The 24,069-nt window shown below is 42.0% G+C and overlaps 2 protein-coding genes across 2 annotated transcripts in view; one reads left to right on the top strand and one right to left on the bottom strand.

The window, feature by feature from the left end:
• Nucleotides 1-2,492, top strand: part of st6gal2a (ST6 beta-galactosamide alpha-2,6-sialyltranferase 2a) — a 16,414-nt gene extending 13,922 nt beyond the window's left edge. Inside the window, exon 5 of the mRNA XM_030786275.1 lies at nt 2,245-2,492. Within this exon, the coding sequence (XP_030642135.1) occupies nt 2,245-2,492 (248 nt within the window). The remainder of the gene's footprint in view (nt 1-2,244) is intronic.
• On the bottom strand, nt 757-24,069 carry tmtops2b (teleost multiple tissue opsin 2b). Its single transcript, XM_030786276.1, has 4 exons — nt 23,688-24,069; nt 10,256-10,581; nt 7,701-7,934; nt 757-975 (listed from the first exon to the last, which is right to left on the bottom strand). The coding sequence occupies exons 1-4, from the start codon at nt 24,067-24,069 to the stop codon at nt 757-759; spliced, it is 1,161 nt and encodes a 386-aa protein (XP_030642136.1).

Here is a 24,069-nt window from a genome sequence, read left to right as displayed (position 1 = left end):
ATTCTGAGAAGCGTTTGTCCAGCGTTCAAAACCACAACTGAGTTCCATCACACTTTGAATTTCTCATCGATGCCAAAGAAAGTTCAGCATGACTTCAGTCCATACAAAATCACTTGGTTTCTTTTCTTTTTTTTTTTCAAAAGCTGTGGTCAAGATTCACAAATGAACAATTTGTATCTGTGCATCAACCATTTTAAATGAAAGAGCTGCTGTTAACAAAACACACACACACGCAGACACAGACACACACACACACACACACATACACACTCACAACCACACACAGTTGTCCAGCTGATTATTGCACATTAGCAGATGCTGTGATCCTCACAGTTAGAAACAGTACAAATGTTAGCATGGCTACCAGTACCAGAGTCCAAAGCATTAGATTAGATTGTACAGACCCTCATACAGGCAGAATGACCTGGCAAACACACACACACACACACACACACACACACACACGCACAGAAAAGACAACAGAGCACCGATACCAACGAAGACAATCTGCATTGAAAGAGACTACGTGCCAGGAATGGGCAAAGCTGTGCTCCTGTTGCGAACACACATCAGTTAACATGAGAGAGCTGGTTTGTCTGTTGATTTTTGTTTGTTTGCTTGTTTGTTTACACTTCTGCTGCCGCCGTCCTGTGAAGCAATGCGTAGTGTTTAAATTACACGGAGGGGTAGTTCAGGTTGACTCTTGGAGGTGGCTACTCGTCGCGTCTTCCAGGCCCAGCATCCTCCTGGCTGTGGTCAGGGTGTGATCTCTGGGGGACTGGTCCTCTCGGTAGCGGGCGTGCTACAGCCGTGGTTCTGTATACCCGTGGAGATCTGAGCAGTGCAGGCCACTGTGTTACTGTACACTCGTCTGTTGAGCTGAATGACGGTGGTCTTAGAAGGCATGGAGGAGTGACCATTCTCCGTAGACCTCTTCTTACAGCAGCAAAACAGAATCACAAAACACCTGTAGAACTGAGAAGGAGAGAGAGAGAGAGAGAGAGTCAAGTTTACAGAGCAAGAGGAGGAGTTGTGGGGCCAGAGGGAGGAAGATGAAAAGAGTGATGGAGACAGGGTGAGAGATGAGAAGTGGAGGGCATTCAGAGATGAAAGAGAGGGTAGGAGAAAACGGGAATCGTTTTTACAGTGCTCTTTTTCTACGTTTTCCACATCACTTAGTGGAACTGCAATAGGGAGCGTTGCCTCGTTTACCGAGCACACGCACGCTCGCGCGCACAAAGAGCACAGAAAGAGAGATGTCCCAGACCTGTGTATTGCTCAGACTTCACAGATATTATCTCTTAGTATGTGCACATTGCTTACGTTAAAAACGGAACATGAGAACACCTGAGAACTGAGTGGAATTAAAGAGATTCTTACACTCCACATTCATCAGAACTTTGTTCTAATGAAGTGGTTAGCACAGATTAACTCTAATGTATTTCCCTCAACCTCTCTGGTTTCACACAGAAAACATTTTGAAATCGCCTAGCAACCCTCATCCGATTTTTTTTTTTTTTTCTGATTCAGGTTTTAGAGAATAAAACACACTTCACAAAAATGTGCAATTTTTTACTCTTCAAAAACGTTTTTACTCTTCTCCTCACCTATTTTCTGATGGGTGAACAGCACATGGAAAACCATTCAGGGCACAGAGAATATATCACTAATGAGATTAGCATATATAGTACCAAGCAGTGCTAAATTAGCATGTAGTTGTTTGCTTCAGTCAACTCTTAAAAAAAAAAAAAACATTAAACATGAAATGCATACAGCTTTGCAGTGAGTGTATACAGGTGCACAGTGTCGTAGGCATTGGGTGAAAGAGTTCTACTTTACATAGAAAATTTTGCCCTGGAAAAAGCCTGTGTGATTAGCTGTACATTGGAGAGGGACAGCTGTAATGAGAAGCTGAATTAGCATCATGCTAATTAAAGACACTTAAAGTGGATTCACTCAAGACGGACTGACGTAATCATATTCTGGTGTAACCATGACGCAATCGTATGTTCTTTGGGGGGGGGGGGTTACACTGTTTCATCTTTGTGGATTTTAGAGTTTTTAAGAAAATCAAATTCTATATGCAGGTCTAAATTTACTGTGTGTGTGTGTGTGTGTGTGGTGGGGGGGGGGGGGGTGGGTGCCTTTTGGATTTTTTTTTTTTTTTTGGCAATTCCACATGGTCTGGTGTATTTGAAAAGGAATAAATAAGTGTGTGTGTGTGTGTGTGTGTGTGTGTTTCAGGCATCATGCTGATGATGAATCTGTGTGAAGAGGTGCACGTTTACGAGTACATCCCCTCTCTGAGGCAGACCGACCTGTGCCACTACCACGAGCGTTACTATGACGCCGCCTGCACCCTGGGTGCCTACCATCCGCTGCTGTACGAAAAGATGCTGGTTCAGCGAATGAATACCGGATCGGAAAACGACCTCAAGAGAAAAGGAAAGGTCACGCTCCCCGGCTTCTCCACCGTCCACTGTGACCCTTGAACTCCTGCTGCCAGCCACCACACCCCACCTCACCCCCCCAGCAGAGAAAAGTGCAATATCCGTCCTTAGGAGCAGAGAGAGGTGCACAGACTGCTAACCAGACTGTTCTAGCCAGCGGTCCAACCGCGGGGCCAAACCGTTGGAACACCTGCAAAAGCGCTCTCTCTCTCTCACACTCTCTCCCTCTCTCTCCCTCTCTCTCTCTCTCTCTCTCTCTCTCTCTCTCTCTCTCTCTCTCTCTATTTCAGTGCGGTCTTTTGAACTTGCATTTTCTGAGCCTACAAAGCATGAGTAGAGGTGATTATTTAGGATAGCAATAGTGTTTAAGAGTCATAGGAAAAGCGTTTTTTAAACTACCTGGATGCATTTTGCTGTCGTAAATAGTTGTATGAAGGTATATGTGCGTGAGAAAAATGTACTACATGCGTGGTTTTATTTTTTCTCTCTACTTTGATCTAAATCCTACTTCAAATAGGGACAGGAATTTTTTGGAAGAAAATCTGTATGTACCAGTCATCCACACTGAATGTCACACTTTCTTCCATTACGCACACTGACACAGTTATACTAAAACTTGTAAAGCTGGAACTTGACCTATGAAATGATTTGTTTTGTGAAAATGGATGTACTTTTTTCTGTTTTTACTCGCTGCATTTGCAGTGGTAATATTTGTCTTTTTTTATATGGTAGTATTGACAATGAGCTGTGTACTCAGTGTAGTTTTGATAGTTTATTATCAATTTATAATTTAATCTTTTTACTACAGTGGGCTCAAGGTTTTTCCTCTGTTGCCCACTAGTGTTTTAGGGGCAGTGTTGTACGGTGCCGGGGTCTTACTGAGGTCATTTATTGCCTTGTCAAAAAAAAAAAAAAAAAAAAAGTCTGAATTATTTGGCAAGACATGTTTGCAGGACATCGATGGGAAAATTACAGATATAATGGGCAGTGAGTCAGTTTTCTAGCCCAGTCCATCCTGCACTTTATGAGAACCTGTTATTTTGAGGTCAAAAAAGAATCTTGGTCCATTTTGGGGAAAAAAAAAAAATTGTGGACTGGGTTTGGTCTACCGTTTTTTTTTTTTTAATTGTTCTTCTTTACTGCTCTTACAAACCAAAGTTAAATTCTAACTCTCCAGAGACAAATCCATCCATCCATTTTTCTTTTTCCTTTTCTTTCTTGTTTTTTTGAGTGCTAGGGCTCTCTAGCTTTTAAGACAAGCGATAAGAAAATTGTTAAGTATTAAAAAAAAAGAGGGGGGGGGGGACAAAAACAGTGTTGTCTGGTCTCCTGAATTGTTGTCTTGCTCTTGAACCAGCCAAACGGGTTGTTGTGGACTCCTAATGGAGTCTTATACAAAAAAAGCGAATGAAATATGTATTTGCTTCATTTTTCCTCAGTCTTTGACACTTCAGTAGTGTTTGCTGGGGTTTTTTTCATTGGGTTTAATTGGTGTTTTGCCAACTCCTGAAATGAACAAAGACTTCCCTTTTTATATATACAGTATATATATATATATATATATATATCTGATCAGTGCACTTGTCTTTGGCTTGTATGTATATTGTCAACATGTGCCATGAAACATTTGTTTTGTAAGAGTAAAAATGTATGGGCTCATAATTTCTATGAAGGTGAGGTGATTTAACATATTTATATTGTTGAGTCTGGTAATGGAACAGAAAATGTATTGAAATCACTCAGGTGTAGACTATACTCTGACCTTTTGGGCAAAGGTCAAAGTTCATTCTCTGACATCTCATTGTTAAGTGAAAACCTGATTTGGGGGGGGGGGGGGGGGGGGGTGTTGATTTGTGCTAGGTTTTGTCTTTCCCCAAGCCCAGGCTATTGCAAATGATGGATACTGGTGTCTTATGCAGGGTAAGCTGGAGGATTGCATAAGGCAGAAATCTTTCCGTGTCTCTCGTCTCAATAAGGAGAAGATTGTCATGACGTATGAGAGCTGCTTAAACTTGTTGTCACCTATACGATATGCTGTTGATGCGTACTGAGCTGTGAGGTTCTTCACACACATCATGGTCTGATCACACATGCAGTTATTCTGCGCTCTCTCTCTCTCTCTCTCTCTCTCTCTCTCTCTGTCTCTCTCTCTTTTTCTTTTCACCCACCCCTCTGACTCCATATGAGTATATGGACATAAAAGAGCTTCATTGACAGCTTGCTGTGTTTATGGTATGAATAGGATACAAGAGGAAAAACTGTAACTACTGCAGTATTATAAAGGTTGTTTTATTGCAGGAACAGATGGCTCATCACACCTTAATGTAATTAGTTAGCTGAATAATAATCACAAGCTGAATGTCACAAGTTCAAATGCCTTTAACGAGAGTTAAAACTACCTTTGCCATCAGCAAAGAAAATAACAGCAAGCCTGCTTCTTTCTCTTCTAATCTAAGACGAGGAAACATCTTTTTTGTTTCCGTCACACATTTTTATTTTGGTTTTGATTTGTTTTCGTTTTTTCTTGTGTCATGAGTTGTAACTTACGTCAATGTGATTGTAAGAAAAAGTTTTTGAGAAATCTTAATGTTAATACTAAGAGCATGCTCAGTGAATCTTCCTTTTGCAAGTACACTTGTCTATAGTGTAGTCTAAGATACAAAGTAACATAATGTTACTTTGATGACAAACTTCCCTTGCAAACATTAAAAAAAAAAAAAAAGATTAGTCCGTTTTCAGGGGGGCTGATTTTGGGAGTGGAAGACAAGCAGAACAACATAGTGTTTACAGCTGATGCCATCTGACCATGTCAAAGCTGTGCCAAAGGTCATGGCGTTTGTTTGTTTGTTTTTGTTTGTTTGTTTGTTTGTTTGTTTGACTGGGATAGGGTGGGGGTTTCCTTTGACTGTTTTCTATCCGTTACGCCGCAGGACAGAAAGACAGGGTTACTTTTCTGTCCCATGAGCAGAGAAAAAACAACAGGTGTTGCATTTGTCACTGGACTGTCCTCACTGATGCTCTCTCTGGATCTCTCTCTCTCTCATAATTAATATTCACTGCTCTAGTCAGCCTTTGGATTTACTATGTCTGTACTGAAAGACCCTTGTGACTTGATAAAGAGTTTACTTTGAAAATGACCAGAGCTTTTTTTTTTGTAAAAAACATTTCCTACCCCTTTTGTTTATCAAACTTGTATAAACTTCCACTGTTTTTCTTATTTGTTCATTGTTTTTTTGTAAATAAAGATACTGAACATTCAAAACAAGAGTATATGAGTCTCTGATTGGTCAAGCGGAGTGAGAGTAACAACACAGAATGACGTCTCTCTGTACCGACTGCATGTTAGTGTATCCTTTAACAGTGAGTTTATCCTGGATCAGCGCTTCTCTCATTGAGATCCAGGAGGCTGCGTAGTACAGTTGCTGCCAAACACCAGCACACCTACCACTGTTATGTTCTTCTGGCCCTTAAGATGAACACAGTGACATTGATTGTGTTTTCCCCTGCTGGTGGCTTGCCTTATTTATTTCTCTTCTTTTCTATTCTTCCAGGCAGGTAGGTGTCACCTTTTAAGTTACCTGTCTGGCTCACCTGAGCATGGTTCGCTCCTGTCTATAAATACACCCCAAGCCTGGCATGAAGAGGGCGGGCGGTTTAACATTGGAGCAGGCTTCACTGACTTATGTGTTTTGTGCTTTTCAGTTTAATAAAAACCCTCTAGACTTTGAGCCGAACTGTCTGTGTCCCTTTTATGTTGCGGTTGGTGTGCCCGGCCATAACGTAAATTTGGCGCTCGTCGCGGATATTTTTTGAATCTTCGGACCTTCGTTTTCAGCGCGCCTTCGTGCAGTGCGACTTGTTTAAAGTTCAGAGTAATATACTGGGTACTACTCTTTGTTTGCTTACGCCCTAGATAGTTAGTCGTCGGGCAGACTTTTGAGTCTTGCCCCTTTGTTATTTTTTCTTTTTTCTTTTTGGTGGTATACCAAAAGAGACCCAGTACTGGGCTACACCTTGACAAGGAGTGCTTGGCTAGAGCAAGACTACCACCTTCTGTCTTGTGGGTCCCCTGAAACGGACAGTGATAATGCCAGTTTATAAAAACTCTCCTTCCCGCGTTGGTCCCAGTCCAAGAGAATTTGGTTTCAATTCTATCCTCCGACTTGTGCCCTCAGATACTTTGACAGGTCAATGGATTTAACAGAGACATTGATATCTTTTATTCCTAAGGCTGTAGAGCATTGATTCCATTAATTCGCACTGAAATATAAATGCTAAGCTTTGACTTTAGTTCAAAGTGGAGCTGTATGAGTGAGTAATAATTGGCACAGGTGCTCTATCCTAACCTGTTGGTTTTAAAAACTATAACAAGTGTATAGAGAATGACATTTGTACATGATGGCCCTGTTCCTTTGGCTTTGCTCGTGGAGTTGTGATTGGCTGTATGCCTTACTTTCTTGTTCATTACGATGTATATTAGAGGGTTAATAATTGGTATAGGTTCTCTAACCCATTGGTTTTAAAAACTATAACGAGTATATAGAGACTGAGATATGTACAAGTGCCGTGTTCCTTTGGCTTTGCACGTGGAGTTGTGATTGGCTGTTTGCCTTACTTGCTTGTTCATTAGGATGTATATTAGAGGGTTAATAATTGGTATAGGTGCTCTAACCCATTGGTTTTAAAAACTATAACGAGTATATAGAGACTGAGATATGTACAAGTGCCGTGTTCCTTTGGCTTTGCTCGTGGAGTTGTGATTGGCTGTTTGCCTTACTTGCTTGTTCATTAGGATGTATATTAGAGGATTAATAATTGGTATAGGTGCTCTAACCTGATGGTTTTATAAACTATAACGAGAGTGACATATGTACATGAGTGCCGTGTTCCTTTGGCTTTGCTCATGGAGTTGTGATTGGCTGTTTGCCTTACTTGCTTGTTCATTAGGATGTATATTTGAGGATTAATAATTGGTATAGGTGCTCTAACCTGTTGGTTTTAAAAACTATAACGAGAGTGACATATGTACATGAGTGCCATGTTCCTTTGGCTTTGCTCGTGGAGTTGTGATTGGCTGTATGCCTTACTTGCTTGTTCATTAGGATGTATATTAGAGGGTTAATAATTGGTATAGGTGCTCTAACCTAACCTGTTGGTTTTAAAAACTATAACGAGAGTGACATATGTACACGAGAGCCGTGTTCCTTTGGCTTTTGCTCGTGTGGAGTTGTGATTGGCTGTATGCCTTACTTGCTTGTTCATTAGGATGTATATTAGAGGGTTGATGACGGTGCTGCTCTTGGCGAGGAGAGACGGAACCACGCTGGCCACTGGGGTGATGATACCAGGTCGGCCGAACGTGGCCATCATGGCAACGATCCCGTACGGGGTCCAGCAGAGCAGGTAACACACCACCGTGGTGATGACCATGAACAACACGTGGTACTCTCTCTTCCGAGCCGCGGTCCTACGAATCTTTCCCACCTGAAGGAGAGACAGACAGAGAGAAAGAAAGAAAGAAAGAAATTGTTTACCTTTTGGGGTACGCGCATGCTTCTCAGAGAGAGAGAGACAGAGAGAGCGAAATTAATTTACAGATTCATTCCACGAATAGAAAAAAAGGTCATCAAATGTTGCGGTTGTAAACTCTAAAACCACAGCATTATTTATTTACACTGTTTATTTAATCTATTTACACAGTCTCTGTAAACACATCTTTACTGATTTAAAAATTTGATGCCCAAACTGAAAGATTTAGAGGAAAGTCGTAGAGCCACACTATATAATTCCGCCCCGTCCTTTTGGTGCACAGTCAGCACTGTACCCCACAGTATCACCCAGGGATCCTCACTAATGCATCCAGCAGTGAATGAAGGATGAATCTGGATTTTGAGTAAGCTTTATATCGTTAATATTTATGTGCGTGACTCGAGACTGGAGGCTTTAATAGAGATGCTCCAACCGCAAGGCTGAATTCTCGTTTCCCGTAGTACCTAATTTAGTCCTCTCTCCTTCACAGACACATGTATACACACACACACACACACACACACACACACACATAGGATGCAGGGTTGATGCCTGATGAGTTCCAGTCCCTAAGCACCAGTGGATATGATCAGTCGATTTGTTCATTGTGACAGCTTTTGCTTTGTGCCACAAAACTCATAGCAGCCCTATCCATCTCTGGCATTTTAGCAGTGCGCTTGGCATTCCTCTGCAAAGAGGCACATGTACTGCACATTCTGTCCATTACTAATCACCTACATATACCTGTCTGTACTCTCAGCTGTCTTTGTCTAAACCCACAGGGAGCCGTTCTAAAGCTTAGCACTCTGCAATACCAATGCTGAGGTTTTGTTCACATTCCAATATCCCATTAGTCACACTCATGGCCGTGTGTTGAAATTTGAATAGCGAAAATAAAATAATAACTGCAAAATGAATGTATTTGGCTGACAGCTGTTCTCATAAGGACAAAAGTTTTCCTCCAGAGAGGAAGAAGAATATTAATTCGTGCATCTGCGTTAATAATTCAGAAGTGAAACTTTCCATCCAACTCAATTCTCAAGGTCTTCCAAATGACTCATGTTAAAACTGCTGTTCTAAAAACTCTTCTGTGTGTGTGTGTGTGTGTGCGCGTGCGTGTGTGCATGTGTGTGTGCGTGTATGTGTGTGTTAGTGAGTCTGTGTGTGTACGTGTGTGTGTGTGTGTGTCCATGCACACGTCTCTGTGTGGTTACAACACTATCTCTTTGCCAATAGACGGACTAACATAGATATTTATGTAAGAAGCAGCTTATCATTATCTCGATTGCTTTTCACTAAAGCTACTTCCCTGCATTCCAGGTCAACCCGCTGGATTATTTACAGGAATGTGAATCCCTTTAAAAGACTCACATGAAGGAGGGTGCTCATGACTGTGTTAGGTAACAAAATATCTTGCTCATGTGACCAGTTTTCTGTTTTGGTGACCTGTTGAAAACAGACCATTTGGATTCACAGAAGTATATCCCTGACGAATCACAAAGAAAAGAAAAGAAAAGAAAAGAAAAGAAAAGAAAAGAATCACTATCAATAAATCAAAAGGATGACTTTGTCTGATTCGTGTTTTCTCAGGTACAGTCATCAGGTAAAGTTTAAGGGTGTGGCTGCACACAGCAAGTGAAAGTACTCAGACTGAAATTTGTTATTGACCCTTTTTAAATGAATTATTTGAATTGACTGAGACCAAAGACTCTCTACGGGACATTAAATGCCTCCTATAAGTTCACGTCAGGAATCCACTGACAAAGCTGAGAAAGAATATTCAGATAATCTCGCTAGCAAGCTCACTAGTCATAGGTTGCTAAGAAACAAGCATTCACACGTAAACGCTTTAAACATTCTATTTAGACTGGCGTTCCACTCCATTTTTTGGTTCTGCTCTGAGAATTCCCACGAAGATTATCGACTGAATCTGGACGTACATAAAATGCAAAAATATTTAGTGATTTGCTTTTTAATTACATGTCATTTGCAACGTCTATTGGTGCAGTTATAATATTAGCTGTGACCTAGTTTTGCGTTTGGTAATTAAACGCATTTGAAAGTTGACACTCTTCCACATATTTGAGACGGCTTTTACTTAATCCGTTGTTTTTCAAAGTGTCAGCTCTCACATAAGTACATGCTCTGAATAGTTTTAATACCCAGGGTTGCCAAAAAGTTCTTTCACAAAAATCCATTTGTCACGGTCGCTGAACAGTGAAGCAGCTGTAGTGCTGTGGAGATGCTGTGTGTGAATGACAGAAGGATTCACCCACCTGTTTGACTGCATAGAGCAGCCTTCCATAACAGTAAACCATAACCAGGACGGGCAGGCCCAGGCAGAAGATGAACAAACAGATTATGTAAGCGTGAGACTGGGCCGTCCGTTCGGTCCATGAAACGGAGCAGCTGGTTCCGGCCCCCTCCAGGCCATAACTGCTCCAACCCAGCAGAGGAGGTACTGTCCAGATCAGGGAGTAGAGCCAGGAGCCCCCCACGGCCAACAGGGGCCTGCGGTAATCGGGACCCCGTTTATTATACACCGTTAACGTGCTGTAGCGGTCGTAGGAGAGGACTACCAGGGAAATCAGAGACACAATACCTGAGGGAAAAGAGAGAGAGAGAGAGAGAGAGAGAAACGGAAACAGATAAAGCCTTCGTTACTGTGTGGAATTGGAAAGCGAGAAAGGGACGGAGTTCAGTGTACCAGTGTCAGATCTCAGTAGGGTACATTTCCAATGCTTGCTCTGTTCTTATAAACTCATTGTTAAGCAGGTGAACATTCGTGTGAGGCTCTGAGAGTGTGTGTGTGTGTGTGTGTGTGTGTGTATGTGTGCGTGTGAGATAGAGAGAGAGAGAGTGAGAGAGAAAGAGCGAGTGAAAGAGAGCATGAGAAAGCTGTAGGGAGTTATTGCTGCTCAGTATGGAAGGGCATTAGAGAGGTGAGTTGTCAGGTCTTATCCATCATATCAGGATTTTAGTCTCCATGGTGACCAAATTCTGCACTGTCACTGTCACCTTCTGACACCACAGAATAATCTGTCCACACATACATCTCACCCACACATGCACACACGCACACACACACACATATACACCTTTAGCTTTCACAAGCTCAAAATTCTCTTCAGCCACTGAGCGTCACGGTGGCTAGTTATTTTTTACAATTTACAATTTGGTATTTGGCAGACGCTTTTAGCCAAAGCGACTTACAATAAGTGCATCAGTCAGATCCTATTACCTCATAAGCAGAGATCGCAATAAGGCTACGCGTTAATTTACCCTTCGTATTGCGCCCCCGGAATTCTTTGTGTACACTATGGCAGATGTGCACATTTACATATTTCTAAAGCTCTAAATAGCACATATTCTCTTAAACATTATAACGTGATCTTCACTAAGTTTCCATATTGAAACGTCTCGTAACTGACTACATTTGTTTCTTAAAACTTAAAAGATTATGAAGAAATCATGAGAGATGAACAATATGAAAGAAAGAACCAAATTAATTTCTAATCACACACACGCACATACACACACACACACACACACACACACACACACACACACACACACAAAAGCAGATAAGTGAGTTCTAATTAGCATAATTGTGTAATTAAAGCAATAAAATATTCTCCTGAGTCCATGATTAAGTGCTGTCTCAAATGCAGGTTATGCTCTAGGGTTGTACTTTCTTGTCATTTTTCAGGTCCAGAAGATCTCAGATAAACTGTATCATTCAATGAAAATAAAGGGGAGGAAAAGAGAAGACCAGTGTGAGACATTAGGTACAACTGTGAGAAGAGGTAAGAAGAAAAGAGAGATCCATTGAGACAGGGGAGTCAATAGAGGTAAATGAAAGAGAGAAAAAGAAAAGAACAAAACCGAAGGTCTGTATGACGTGCTGTTCTTTCATGATGAAGGTAACGATAGAAGCCCTGCCTGTGTGTGTCTCCTACAGAGAACTGAAAAGCGCGAAACCCCAGCACGGCTGAGAGTTCAACTCAGCGAGCACGGCTCTCAGTCTCCCCCTCGCCTCAGATAATGAAAAGTCGTCTTTGGAGTAGAATGGGGGGGAGGAGCGGGGTGTTGCGGAGGATCAGAAGAGAACAGGAGAGAGAGAGAGAGGGGGGGAGAGAGAGAGAGAGAGAGAAGTACGATCGACGCAGCTTTAAAGTGCTTGAATTAAGACGGCGTCATTAAACGCTTTACGGTTTGTCGCGCGGCCCCAGGGGAGCTGTTTCAGCGTCGTCGCTGAGGAAAAATATGAGTCACAGACATATTAAGGGAAATATGAACGCAGACGTCATGATGTCTTCGTCTAATAATATTTCGTCTAAATAATCCTTTTGAATCAGCTTCGGTGAACAAATTTTTGATAAAGACGGCCCGAGGTCTGGAGGCCATTTAACGCTGTTAAATTTCTCTTTCTTCTAGTGTAACCAAACTGACGGATAATCTCTCGCGTCAGTGTTGGGATTACACAATACGTTATGTAACATTCCTCAAGAGTTTGTAACTGGTCACCATATCCTATATAAACCATCTATCAGTCAGATATTTAATCATTTTTCATATTTCATATCAGCAGGACAATACCTTAATCCCAGCTTCCTGACTATGGCCATGAATACCAGGGTTCAAATGTCCACGCGTATTTCATCACACCTGTGATATCAGGCTTTGGGGTCTCCCTGGCAGAGCGCTTTAGGGAAATGTTTTATGGAAGACTGGACAAAAAAACAGGTCCACACCGATTTTGTTTTTAAAGGGTGAGAAACTAACAGGTTCATCAGGTGAGCAGCAGAGCAGGGAATCCGAGTGTAAAACAGTTAGGCCTTGCAAGCCTTTTTTCTTTGTCTGAAATCAAAAAGAACAAAACACACACACACACACACACACGCACACGCACTCTCATACACATGCGTAGACTCACACACACTTCCTCTATTGAAAATCTTTCAACAATGTCATGCCTGATTGGCCAGGTATATATAAAAGAAAGGTAATAACCTTTTGAAGGGGGGTTGGGGGGGGTACAGGTACTATACATGAAAACCCTTTCAGTGTCCAACAAAGAATGCCCTTTACCCATTATGAACACACACTGCTACACGCAAGTCTACACTGCATTCTGCAAGCACAAAAACCCACACTAAAATACATTGCTCGCCAGTCAAACACACATACAAACATCAAATCTGACAAATACCAGACTCTTCTTGTAGTGTGATGTGCGTGTTTAGAAGTCACGTGTTGACCTTTATAAAATGTACCGGTGTCCAGAAAGCTATGTCCACAGTCACTGGCCACTGTCCACCTCACTACTGTAACTACCCTCAAAGACAAATAAGTTTACAAAAAAAAAAAAAAAAGATATATGTTTGGACAAAAAGCTCATTCAGGTAACTCACCAGACTGAATTATGTGTCTAATTTGGTATTTCACGTAAAAGTTTTGTTTAAGAATAAAAAAAATTCCAACTAGCCAGTGAACAACAGAAAGATGCAACTAAAGGCGCTGCTGTCTCATTGTTGCACATACTGAACCTCTCACGTTATTCAGATCAACATTATTTTTAGATTGTACACACAAGTAACTGTACATATTTTGTCTATACTGTACATACAGCCCTCACATATCCAGTCCCCTTTCCTACTCTGTCCACTACACTATGCATAACATATTTTATATACCATACATATATATTAATCTGTATATATATTGCTCTCCATTGTCAATAACTGTGCGCATGCTGTAAGATATAGCATCATTTGTGCTGTAGTACCTGCACTTATCTTTAAATAATACTACTCTTTTGCACTTCTGGTCAGATGCTAGCTGCATCCCATTAGCTTTGTGCTGGTACTCTGCACAATGACCATAAAGTTGAATCTAATCTAATCTAATCTAATCTAATAATCCCACAAGATCACTATTGAAAGCATTTTATATGACTGCGGAGGGAAGGAAGGACAAACTGTTCTTTTAATTTGCGAGGGAAGGGGAATTTCGTCAGAATCAACATTGCATCAGCAGCACACAGTGCATACGAAAGTGTGGAGGTCTTAAAACCCCACTTTATCACAATAATTCCACTTTGTTGTCAAAAGAGGCGGGTTTACAGGGGAAAAGAAAAGTGATAAAAAAAAAAGCGTCGTAAGTGCGCTGTGTTATAATTCATCTCGAGAGCAAGGCAGCGACTAGATGAAAAGGACGGCGCGGAGCCTGGCAAAACATCGGCGAGATGGGGACGAACACAAAAGTGTGTGAAGAACGTTTTCCGTCAAAGTTCTCCGCTTTCCCTTACGCATTGTGGACCGCTGTAAAAGTGTGGCGGTACATCTCTGCAGACGGCGAGGCTTTGCTTATGTAAGGTGTTCCTTTGGGGTTCTGTCCCATAATGCTCTGCTGTCAGGTTTAGAGTTTGTGATTTATCGCCTGTGGATGAGAGGATAACCCTTTTCGTCCGGCTATGATTTAACTAAACTAGGACTTTTTCACAAGGACGTACCGACAAGGGTCTTCCTGCAGACCGCTAGAGGTTACTGTGAACTGGAAATCAATAGGCTACCTCACATTCCTGCCCTGCCTGGCTTTGAAGCAAAGGCAAAAAGAAATCTCACTCCCTATGAAACATTCTTCAGAGTATCATACTTACCTGAGTACAATACCAAAACAAAACATTCATTTGAGCAGATATAATTAAACTGTTAGTTCTGATCATCTATTATATAATCTCTGCACCAGCCTTTTTAAATATTTCATATATAATTTTGAGGTCCCATTGTGAATAAAAACCTGTTTTGAAAGGGAGACCTGGATCTCAGAATACAACATGGACGTATGTGAGAGGCCTAAAAAGTTCTACCTCAATCCTAACATGGTCTTAGTAGTACAAGCAGTATACTAATATTCCAGTGAAATTGAACAATGTACTCAAAACAACAGGTGCAGGGAAGAAAGACAAAAACACAAAGATACTCGCAAACAAATGTTTGGAAATGTGTGTGTGTCTGTGTGTGTGTGTGTGTGTGTGTGTGTGTGTGTGTGTGAGTGTGTCTGTGTGTGTGTGTCTGTGTGTCTGTGTGTGTGTGTGCGCGCGTGTGTGAATGTGTGTGTGTGTGTTTGTCTCTTCGACGTAGAGGTGAAGGAGTGAGGTTAGATCCTAATTGATCAAAAAGAGGAAGAACAAAACAGAACAGAGACTCAGAGAGAGAAAGAGTCTCTCTCACAGAGACGGAGAAAATTGAAAAGAGAAAGGGAGAAAATGGGGAATCCAGAACGAGAACGAAAAGAGAGAGACAGAGCGTAAGAAAGAAGATTGCCTTTCAGTCAGGGGTATGGGATGAAAACATGTCAGTTGTGAGAGAGAGAGAGAGAGAGAGAGAGGGTGAATGACAGGTGAAAAAGGGGAAAGGAGCAGGTCTCTTGTGTCGTAATGGACGTACTCAGTGATTAATCATCTGTCTGTCTTCTAGCAGCACACCTGAGAGCCAAGCAGTGTGTGGAGGGATGAGGAACTATGAGAGTGGTTTTTAACTAGTTTCTAATAAGGGAGAGAGAGAGAGAGAGAGAGAGAGAGAGAGAGATCAATCCAAAGGCAAAAAAAAAAAAAGGATAAGAGGGAGGTGAAGAAAGAAGAAGGAACCACCTTACGCATTCAGTCCTAAATGATTCCCCTTGGAAACGCTAAAAATGACTCAAAACCCAAAGGGATCTCTTCTACCGCGGATTAGCGACCTGACAGCTTGATTCGTTTTCTTGAAGCAATCACAACCTAGATCTTCCAGCTGTGTTAGCATGTGTTCCGCACTGGACAATCACACATCTCTGGTCCCACACCTTTTGACTGTTTAATGGCGTTGGATACACGCTGATTCTTACTGTCCCGCGGTAAGACAGCTTTAGCTCTGTTACCCACAGGGAATAACAGATGTGTCCTTTATTAACTCTCTATCATTTCCTGTTCTGTTTTGGGCTTTTTTTCTTTTTTGTTGTTGTTGTTGTTGTTGCTTGTGCTGCAGCATCATTATCTCAGCGAAAATATGTGACCTTACCTGCTGTTAAGAGTCTTTGATGAATGTGTTAAAGGAGAGGTAATAATAGCAGAGGATTAGGAGGGGCAAAAAAAAAAAATGAATGTACACACCAAAATGAGCTGACACCAACAGAATCCATTTATCAGAGGGATTCTTTCTCTCTTTTTTTTCTCTCTCTCTCTCCCGGATCGTCTACGAACCTACATATCTGTTACTCTCACCATAACTCTCCTGTCTTATGTTCTGTAGACTTTTTTTTTTTATTATCAAACCTGCTTTGCTGATGGTTCATGTCCTGCCATCCATCATGGCTGATGAAACAATAGTGCTCGTCTGTTTTATTTTCTCCCTCTCCCTTCCTCACTTCCTTCCTGTCTCTCTCTCCCTCCCTCTCCCCCCCCCCCCCCCTCTCTCTCTCTCTCTCCCTCTCTCTCTATGAAACCACCTTCTGCTGAAAGTAAATCTACAGTGATAGCAGGGAAAGATGAAGTCTCACTGAAAAGAATGACAAGGCACTGGCTACATATCTCTCAACTCCTCACATGCATTCCACTATAGGTAATACAATCCATCTGTAGACTTTAAAGAAAAGAGGTAAGCAATGGAAACAACTCTGTACGTACACATGCGTTTGAAAAGGTACACATACGCACTCACAGAGACACACACACTCACACACACAGCGCAAAGGGTGGCTGGTGTTCACTCTTCAGCTTGGGTTGAAACGCTCTCAAACTTAAAACAATGAATCCCTCAACACAACCGAATGAATGACCTCTCGGGTGTCCTTTTATTGTCAACAAAGACCCCAGGCTCCTCTGAACCTTTTACTGTCATCTTTAAGCGGGAACATTTCCATATGTCTGACTGATCAATAAATAAATTCTACCTCACTCGCCAGCCTTTCGTAGTTCGGCAGTCGGTGACAAGAAATGGCGACGTTAACACTTTGTGACGCTACACAAACTGCAGAGCTTCAAATTCGGTGCAGAAACACACACGTGGAAACACTGTGCGGGCCAAGAACTGTACTCCGCTCATCACACCCCCGGGAGCCCGAGAGAAAATAAGGAAAAGCGATAGTTGCCTCGTCCTCTCTCGTCTTCCATTAGCTCACTGTCATTCTTCTCCGACAGATTTCTCATCTTCTCCTGCCTTACTGACTTTTCATTGCATTTGATGAGCTCTGATAAAAAAAAAAAGAAAGAAAGAGAGAGAGAAAAAAAAAAGGGAGAAGGGAAAAGGCATGCGGCTGTGAGTCTGTGACTGACTTGATTTGAGCAGGAGGATCTGAAAGCCTCTCTTAAATGAAGGAACACTTGACTCTTCTGATCTAATGTGGGGAATGGCCACGTTCCACGCGGTTCTCTGAAACCACGATGGATCGGCCTGAGATGAGCGCTGTTTTTTGTTCTATTCTCTCTCTGTTTTCTATGTAAATATGCACACACACGCGCGCGCACACACACACATTGAAGCTTTGTATGCTAGAACCTGCACTGCCTTCTATCATAACAATAAGTAAAGCATAGAGACATAACTCTAACCATAACCAAAGAAAACACTTTCACACTTTAGTGTGACCAGTAACAACAATATCTTTTATGAAAAGCACCTGTGCAATTTTTCTTCTTTTATTAACGGGGAGTATGATTTTGACCCTAGTTTGACAAGCCGTCCCCAGTAGAATAGTGCGTTTTCAGTGAAATGTCCATCTAAATTAGCAAAAACCATTATAAACACACACACACACACACACACACACACTTTTCTCTGGTGTGCTTTAGTTCTTTGTCCTTCATGCTGGAGCATTAATAATGAATATAATGAGAGCTGCCTACGGTACCGCTCCGCATACCTAATGAGTTCTATAAAAAAACTAAATGAAATCAATACATTATCCCAGTCTGTAAATGATTAACTTTGTTGTCTTACTAATCTTAGATAAGAATACAGGGCGATGAGGGAGAAAAGATTATTGAGTATTCACGGTTCGTCGTTTGTGAAATCAGGCCTAACAAGTACTATATGTGTGCCAATACATACACTGCACACACACGTAGCCTATACATGCATATGCACACACGCTCACTCACACACACACCCACACACGTACCACACACACACAGTGTTGCCCTCTTGGCCTTTCTACTTTGGCTGAACTTGGGAGAGCACAGTTTACTGCCAGATGATCTCTTTCATATTTCTCACAGGTCACATCTATGACTGTCTCAGACCATCTACTTCTCATAGAACAGAGGGAATACATCACATTTCATAATGCCACTCCCCAAAAGCATAAATTCACAAAATATGTGTAAAATTACATCCACCCATGTGCATTTCAAAGGAGCAGCAACTAATACGTTATTAATTATTCTTCCATAAATCGTCTCTCAGAGTCAGACGTTCTCATCTTACTGTAACCCTCCGAACCTTACATACCGTCTTCTGATTTTAATAACACATTCCACCTCGAAGCCTGTCTGTTTTCCACTACAGCTTACAATGCTCACTGATACCGTGAACATTGTTCCTGAGAAACAATAACGACAACAACAACAACAAAAAAAGGGCCATGAAAGACCCTGAATCAGTCTGAATGAATGAAACTCAGAGCAGAACATCCTTGACTAAATCCAGCCGCGCTTGCAGATAAGGAAGAACACTAACTATAATCCAAACCTTGTGCTAGGGTACCTACGAGGTGGAAGAAAACAGGGCGGCTTTGAAGTCTGGTGCTTTTCTGTTACTGACTTCGTTCGATGGTTTTTGCACGTGACCTGACGTTGTTTGCATTGACAATCAACTGATCGTGGACCGGGAGAGAAGAAGCAAACTGCATGACTGGCAATGAGAAATCAGAAAAGCTGCCGGAGCTCCAAAATAAGACAACTAACTCATCAAACACCAAACTTGTAAAACCTGGTTTAAAAAAAAAAAACAAAAAACTTTCAGTGCACAGAACAGGCAATAAAACCCTATAAAATCCATTAACCGAATCAAACTATTTCCTTAATGATTAATGGCTTATCAGAAATATTTGATGAAGAGGCATCAGCTTGTACGTCTTTAATGAAATATGTTCACATCCCTGAGTGCTCCTAGCACCGGGAGAGCATAAGGTATTTATGATCTGACGAAACCTTATGGAACATATACCATGAGCCCACACATTAAAGCCCCTCTCACGTCAGCAGTCAGCAAGCGTGCGTTCCTCCACGAGCCTGCCCCTTCTGCCAAGCCCCACGCTCCCTTAATGACCCTGGAGCCCTTCCACACAGCCTGGGTGGCAGGAAGCCTGGCTGTTTAATCATGATGGAGAGTGAGGGAGGGGGAGAAAGAGAGAGGAGGAGAGGGGGTGAGGCATAACACAAAATTACAGCTGAACATATTAATAGACTGAGGCAGGTAGGAAGACGGAGTGGGGGAATGACTGGGAAAAACGTGTGGGAATTGGGGAATAAGGGTAGAGGGAAAAAAAATAAAAAATCCAAGCGAGCGGAAAATAAATTAGCACTCGGGGTAAGAGAAAAAAGAAGGCCGCTTAAAACATGTCAAATGTGCTTATTCAAAATCTTCACTATCCCTCCCATGTCCCATCCCTCTCCGCCCAAATTCATTAGTTTACTGACATCCGGAGAAGCTGTTGTTATGTTCTAAATCTAAATGTCAGTTTGGTTGTGGCCTCCTCTGGTACGTGGATCTTCAGACCTGACAGATATTTATAGGTGAAGGAGAAAGTCTTAGAACCAGAGGAGCATAAACTATATCCAGTCCTTCAGTACAGTACGCTCATTTTAAAGATGAGAAGGATAAAAAAAACAATTGCAGCGGTAGAGGCCGGGGGAAAGACGCTGGGGATTCGGGCGGCCTGGTGCTTTGGATGGCCAGAGGCAAAGATACTTCGCCAAACGCGGGGTCACTCCAGCCTGCCTCCTCAATTCACCACACAGTACCAGTGACACACGGACGCGGTCCCTGGCTCGGCCAAGCGCGGGATCGGGGGGGGGGTGACAGGGTTAGTAGAAACTAAAGCAGAGATGTGAAGTGGTGTGGTGGGGGAAAAAAAAAAAAAGATTCCAGGAGACAGGAAAAGATGGAATGTTGGGAGAATAAAGAGGAAAATAAAGAGAGGATATCTGAAAGTATTCCTGTCCTCTGTTCTCTTTTCTCACATGATCCTGCGGCTGAATTGGATGTTTCTTTTGCTTTTATAATGCTCCAAAGAGATAAGAGGCAACTTTCTCAGAGGGTTACTCTCACAGTAATCCTGTATGGAATGTGTGCGTGCTTGCGTGCGTGCGTGCGTGTGTGCGTGCGTGCGTGCGTGTGTTTTTGTGTGAGAGGGTGAGTATGTTGGTCATCCTGAATTCACACTTTACACAACATCTCAATTTAGCACAGACTTCTCTTCTTGTACTTCTGTTACGGTCATTCTTGGGAGCGCGTGTCTTTTTTTTTTTATTTCTGTATGTATTTGTGAGTCTGTGAATTTTTATGTGTGTGACTGCAGCTGCAATTCTTTTACCATTTGGATAACTACAGAAAACAATATGACTCTACCAACAAACCAGCAGCAAAATGATCAGCCTGAGTGCCCACATATCACCATTACAGGATAACAAAAGATCAGGAGTAGAGATTAATGCTGCTCTAGATGAAGTTTTTGCACTCTGGAAGGATTCAATTTAAAGGATCACAAAACAGAGGGGAAAGCTACTTGTATATAAATAGAGCTTGAAATCCCTCCCCACGTGCACGCACACACACACACACACACACACACACAAACACACATACACACACACACAAAATCTAATTTAAGGAGTAAAGCACAAAATTTTTTTTAAAAAAATTTCAGAAAACATCATTTCTAGAAAGCCTTTACACAAGATTAAAGGGAGTCAACGATAAACAGAGTGGGATTAAAAGTGGGATTAAAAGAGCCTTGTCACAAAGTGAAACATAAATGCACTGACCTTACTCCATGTTGTGAAAACATAGAGAAAAAAAAGGATTTCCCATTTAAAAGCAAGTTATGGACGTCAGCATGTCATCACTCCCACCCCTCAACACCCCCTCACCCCCCCGCCCCAACCATCAACTCAGCCAGATTAAAAAAAAAGCCGATTCAATTATTCCTATGGCTTTCACCTCTATACCACAGTTAACAAAATATAGGCTTGTTCTGGCAGTAGGATCAGCCATGTTCAGCTATGCTCCCTTGGATTTGACCATTAAGATTCAGAGGATCGCTCTGTGATACACTGCTGTGGTCCATGACAAAGTGAATGTAAATATACAGCTTACATTCCTTCAGATGTATGTCATTATTTTGAATGCAGATTTCGTTTCTCCACAGGGCATCTCACAGAAGCAAACAAACAAACACTAACAGGTGCAGAAAAGACTCCCTGCAACTCATTGAAAGTTTAAACTAATGGGAGAAGGAAGTGTCGCTGTGGTTTGTGTACGTTTCGATAACGTAACGTGTTCGCAGACGTGTATCCGTGTACGTGCTACACGAGAGTATGTTTGAGAACCCATCAACATGTTTGTATACCAGTGGATCTCCACCACTGGTAAAAAAAAAAAAAAATCGTGTTACTTCTAGTAAGGGATTTAGAAGCCCAACTGTTAGTGCCTTAGGGGGAATCTCACTGCACAAATAAACAGGTGCTTCTCTCTCTCTCTCTCTCTCTCTCTCTCTCTCTCTCTCTCACACACACACACACACACTCAATTCCTTCAGCATATGTGGGAGGTATTCACTGCCCCCCCCCATCCCAATCCTCTCAGACCTTAAGCATATAGAAAATACACAGTGCATCAGAGGAAGGTGCTCCTGTGATGGAGGTAATTAACATTCCATCATATTTAGAGCTATGCCAGGAGGTTCCAGTCCCCTGTTCTTTTGACCACCATGGCCAGAAGAAGAGACCTCTGCAACTCTGAATGCAGGTGATCATTTAGCAAACGATTCGGCAGGAGCTTCAGTGTCAAAGAAACTCATTGACGTTTCACTATGAAACCGTGACGCCCATAGCCGAGTGTTTGTTTCCCGTAGTGAAGAGTTCTGGTGTTTGTCTGACTATGTACCTTTGTAAAAGGAAAATAAATATGAAACCATTCTGAGTGATGGAGCTTGTCCTTTTTATCTTTATAAGAGTCACCTCTTCAAGATTGACATACCACACATAATGATGGAATTTCTAATGGAGGAATGATGTAACAGCTGTCCTGAAGAGTTCCAGACACTTACAGAATCAATAGCAGAGTGCATTATTCTTGTACTGGTGGCCCAGGGCCCTTTTCAAACATGTCGTGAAGGTATTTCCTTTATTTCTGCAGGTGTTTGTATCACATCATTGACTTTTAAATCCAGCGGCACTCTGTCTTACAGCAGATATGCATATCTGTTTGCCTAAACCATGCTGTGGAACACTGAACCCTGGTGTGGACTGACATTTTTCAGGTGCAAATAAATCTATTTTTTTCTGGAAAATGACAACACACACACACACACACACACACATTCAGAGTGTGTGGTTAATATATATGTTGCTTCTGGGTTTTCCAGAAGTATAATAAGAAAGATTGACCTGTACTATCCTAATCTTCTTAACCAGACTTATCGGTAGGCCCTGGTTCAAATGTTTGTTTTGTTGTTGTAGCAAAACACTACAGATTTGCTGCAGATTGTAACCTTTTTGCAAACAACACTCTCAGTACTGACAAATATCACTAACTATGTTGTGCTGCAAACTGATAATGAATTAGAGTGTTTTTAACCAGACTGTGTTCTTTGTGGCTACACATGCGTACCTTTACAGCGCTGGTTAAGCAATACGTCTGTTGACAGAGGCAGTGGTCTCTGCTTATCAGAAAGATTGATCCAAAGCATGTCTGTTATAGTGCGTCCCCTCTGGAGTAATTTGGCTACTTCATGAACTGCGCTGCACCCCGAGTTATAGAAGGGATCAAAGTCAAGTAAGATGTGCTTATGATGTTTATTGTTGGCAGTCTATTTCTACTACTAAACGCAGGACTATACGTATAGCTCGAACCACAGAAGTGTCGAAGCTGAAGCGCGAAGCTCAGTGCGTAAAAATTCCCTGGCATGCGCAAGTACACCACAAGATTCAACAAGTCTGCATTCAAGCATAGGATCGTCGTTCAAGATAAAGAGCCGACTGATGCACGTCACTTAATTCTGCCTACGCTCTTTTCCTAAGTCGGGTCCGGTGTACGTGAAATGTCTACAGACAGGTCAATCGAACTCGAGTTTTTGGGCCGTAGCTATGAAGAACATATTCAATTCGTTTTGTCCTTACAATGCAGAACTGTGCTCATTAGTAGATATGGGTCTATGCTGAGTGTTCTTCTCTCGCTAATGTCATGGTTAGAAAGATTTATCGCAGCAAAACGAATTTTGTCAACAAACCCGTGTCTCTGACACTACTGGATTTGTCGCATCCTTTGTTTTTCAGCTGAAACAAGTAATTGCAAATATTTCAGGTTGAGTGTAGTTTATGAAGAAGTTAGACGCTTTTTCGTTTCTTTTTTGATTTAGCTGCTGTTTGACCGCAATCACATTAGTGTGCATATGTAGGACTGACTGATGGACTGACTGTTGCGTAGTCCACACAGTTCAATTACTCACCAAAGCATGAATTGACGAAGCCGTACCACATGCAACCATGTCTCCCGAGAAGCCACCGTCCTCGGATGCTGGAGGCGAAGCTTAGCGTGGTTCCGAACATGCATACCAACATGTCACTGACGCTAATGTTAAGTAAAAGCATGTTGACTGGAGTCCGAAGTGTCTTGAACTTGCAGAACAGGATCAATACGATGAAGTTATTTAGAAACCCGAAAGTCATAATTAAACCTAGGATCACGGACAGGACTATGAATCCCGCTCGAGAAAGCGTCTCTGTTGGCGTCTCGTCCCATTCCTCGTCCAGGAAAGTGAACGGGTCTTGGTCACTGACATTGAAGCTGTAGTTTAAATCTGCCGATTCGGAAAACATCGTCCGCGACAT

Source organism: Chanos chanos, chromosome 10 (genome assembly GCF_902362185.1).
Source record: "Chanos chanos chromosome 10, fChaCha1.1, whole genome shotgun sequence".
Lineage (NCBI taxonomy): Eukaryota > Metazoa > Chordata > Actinopteri > Gonorynchiformes > Chanidae > Chanos > Chanos chanos.
The sequence above is the reverse complement of the archived record's forward strand: the minus strand, read 5'-3'. Positions and strand labels throughout refer to the sequence as shown.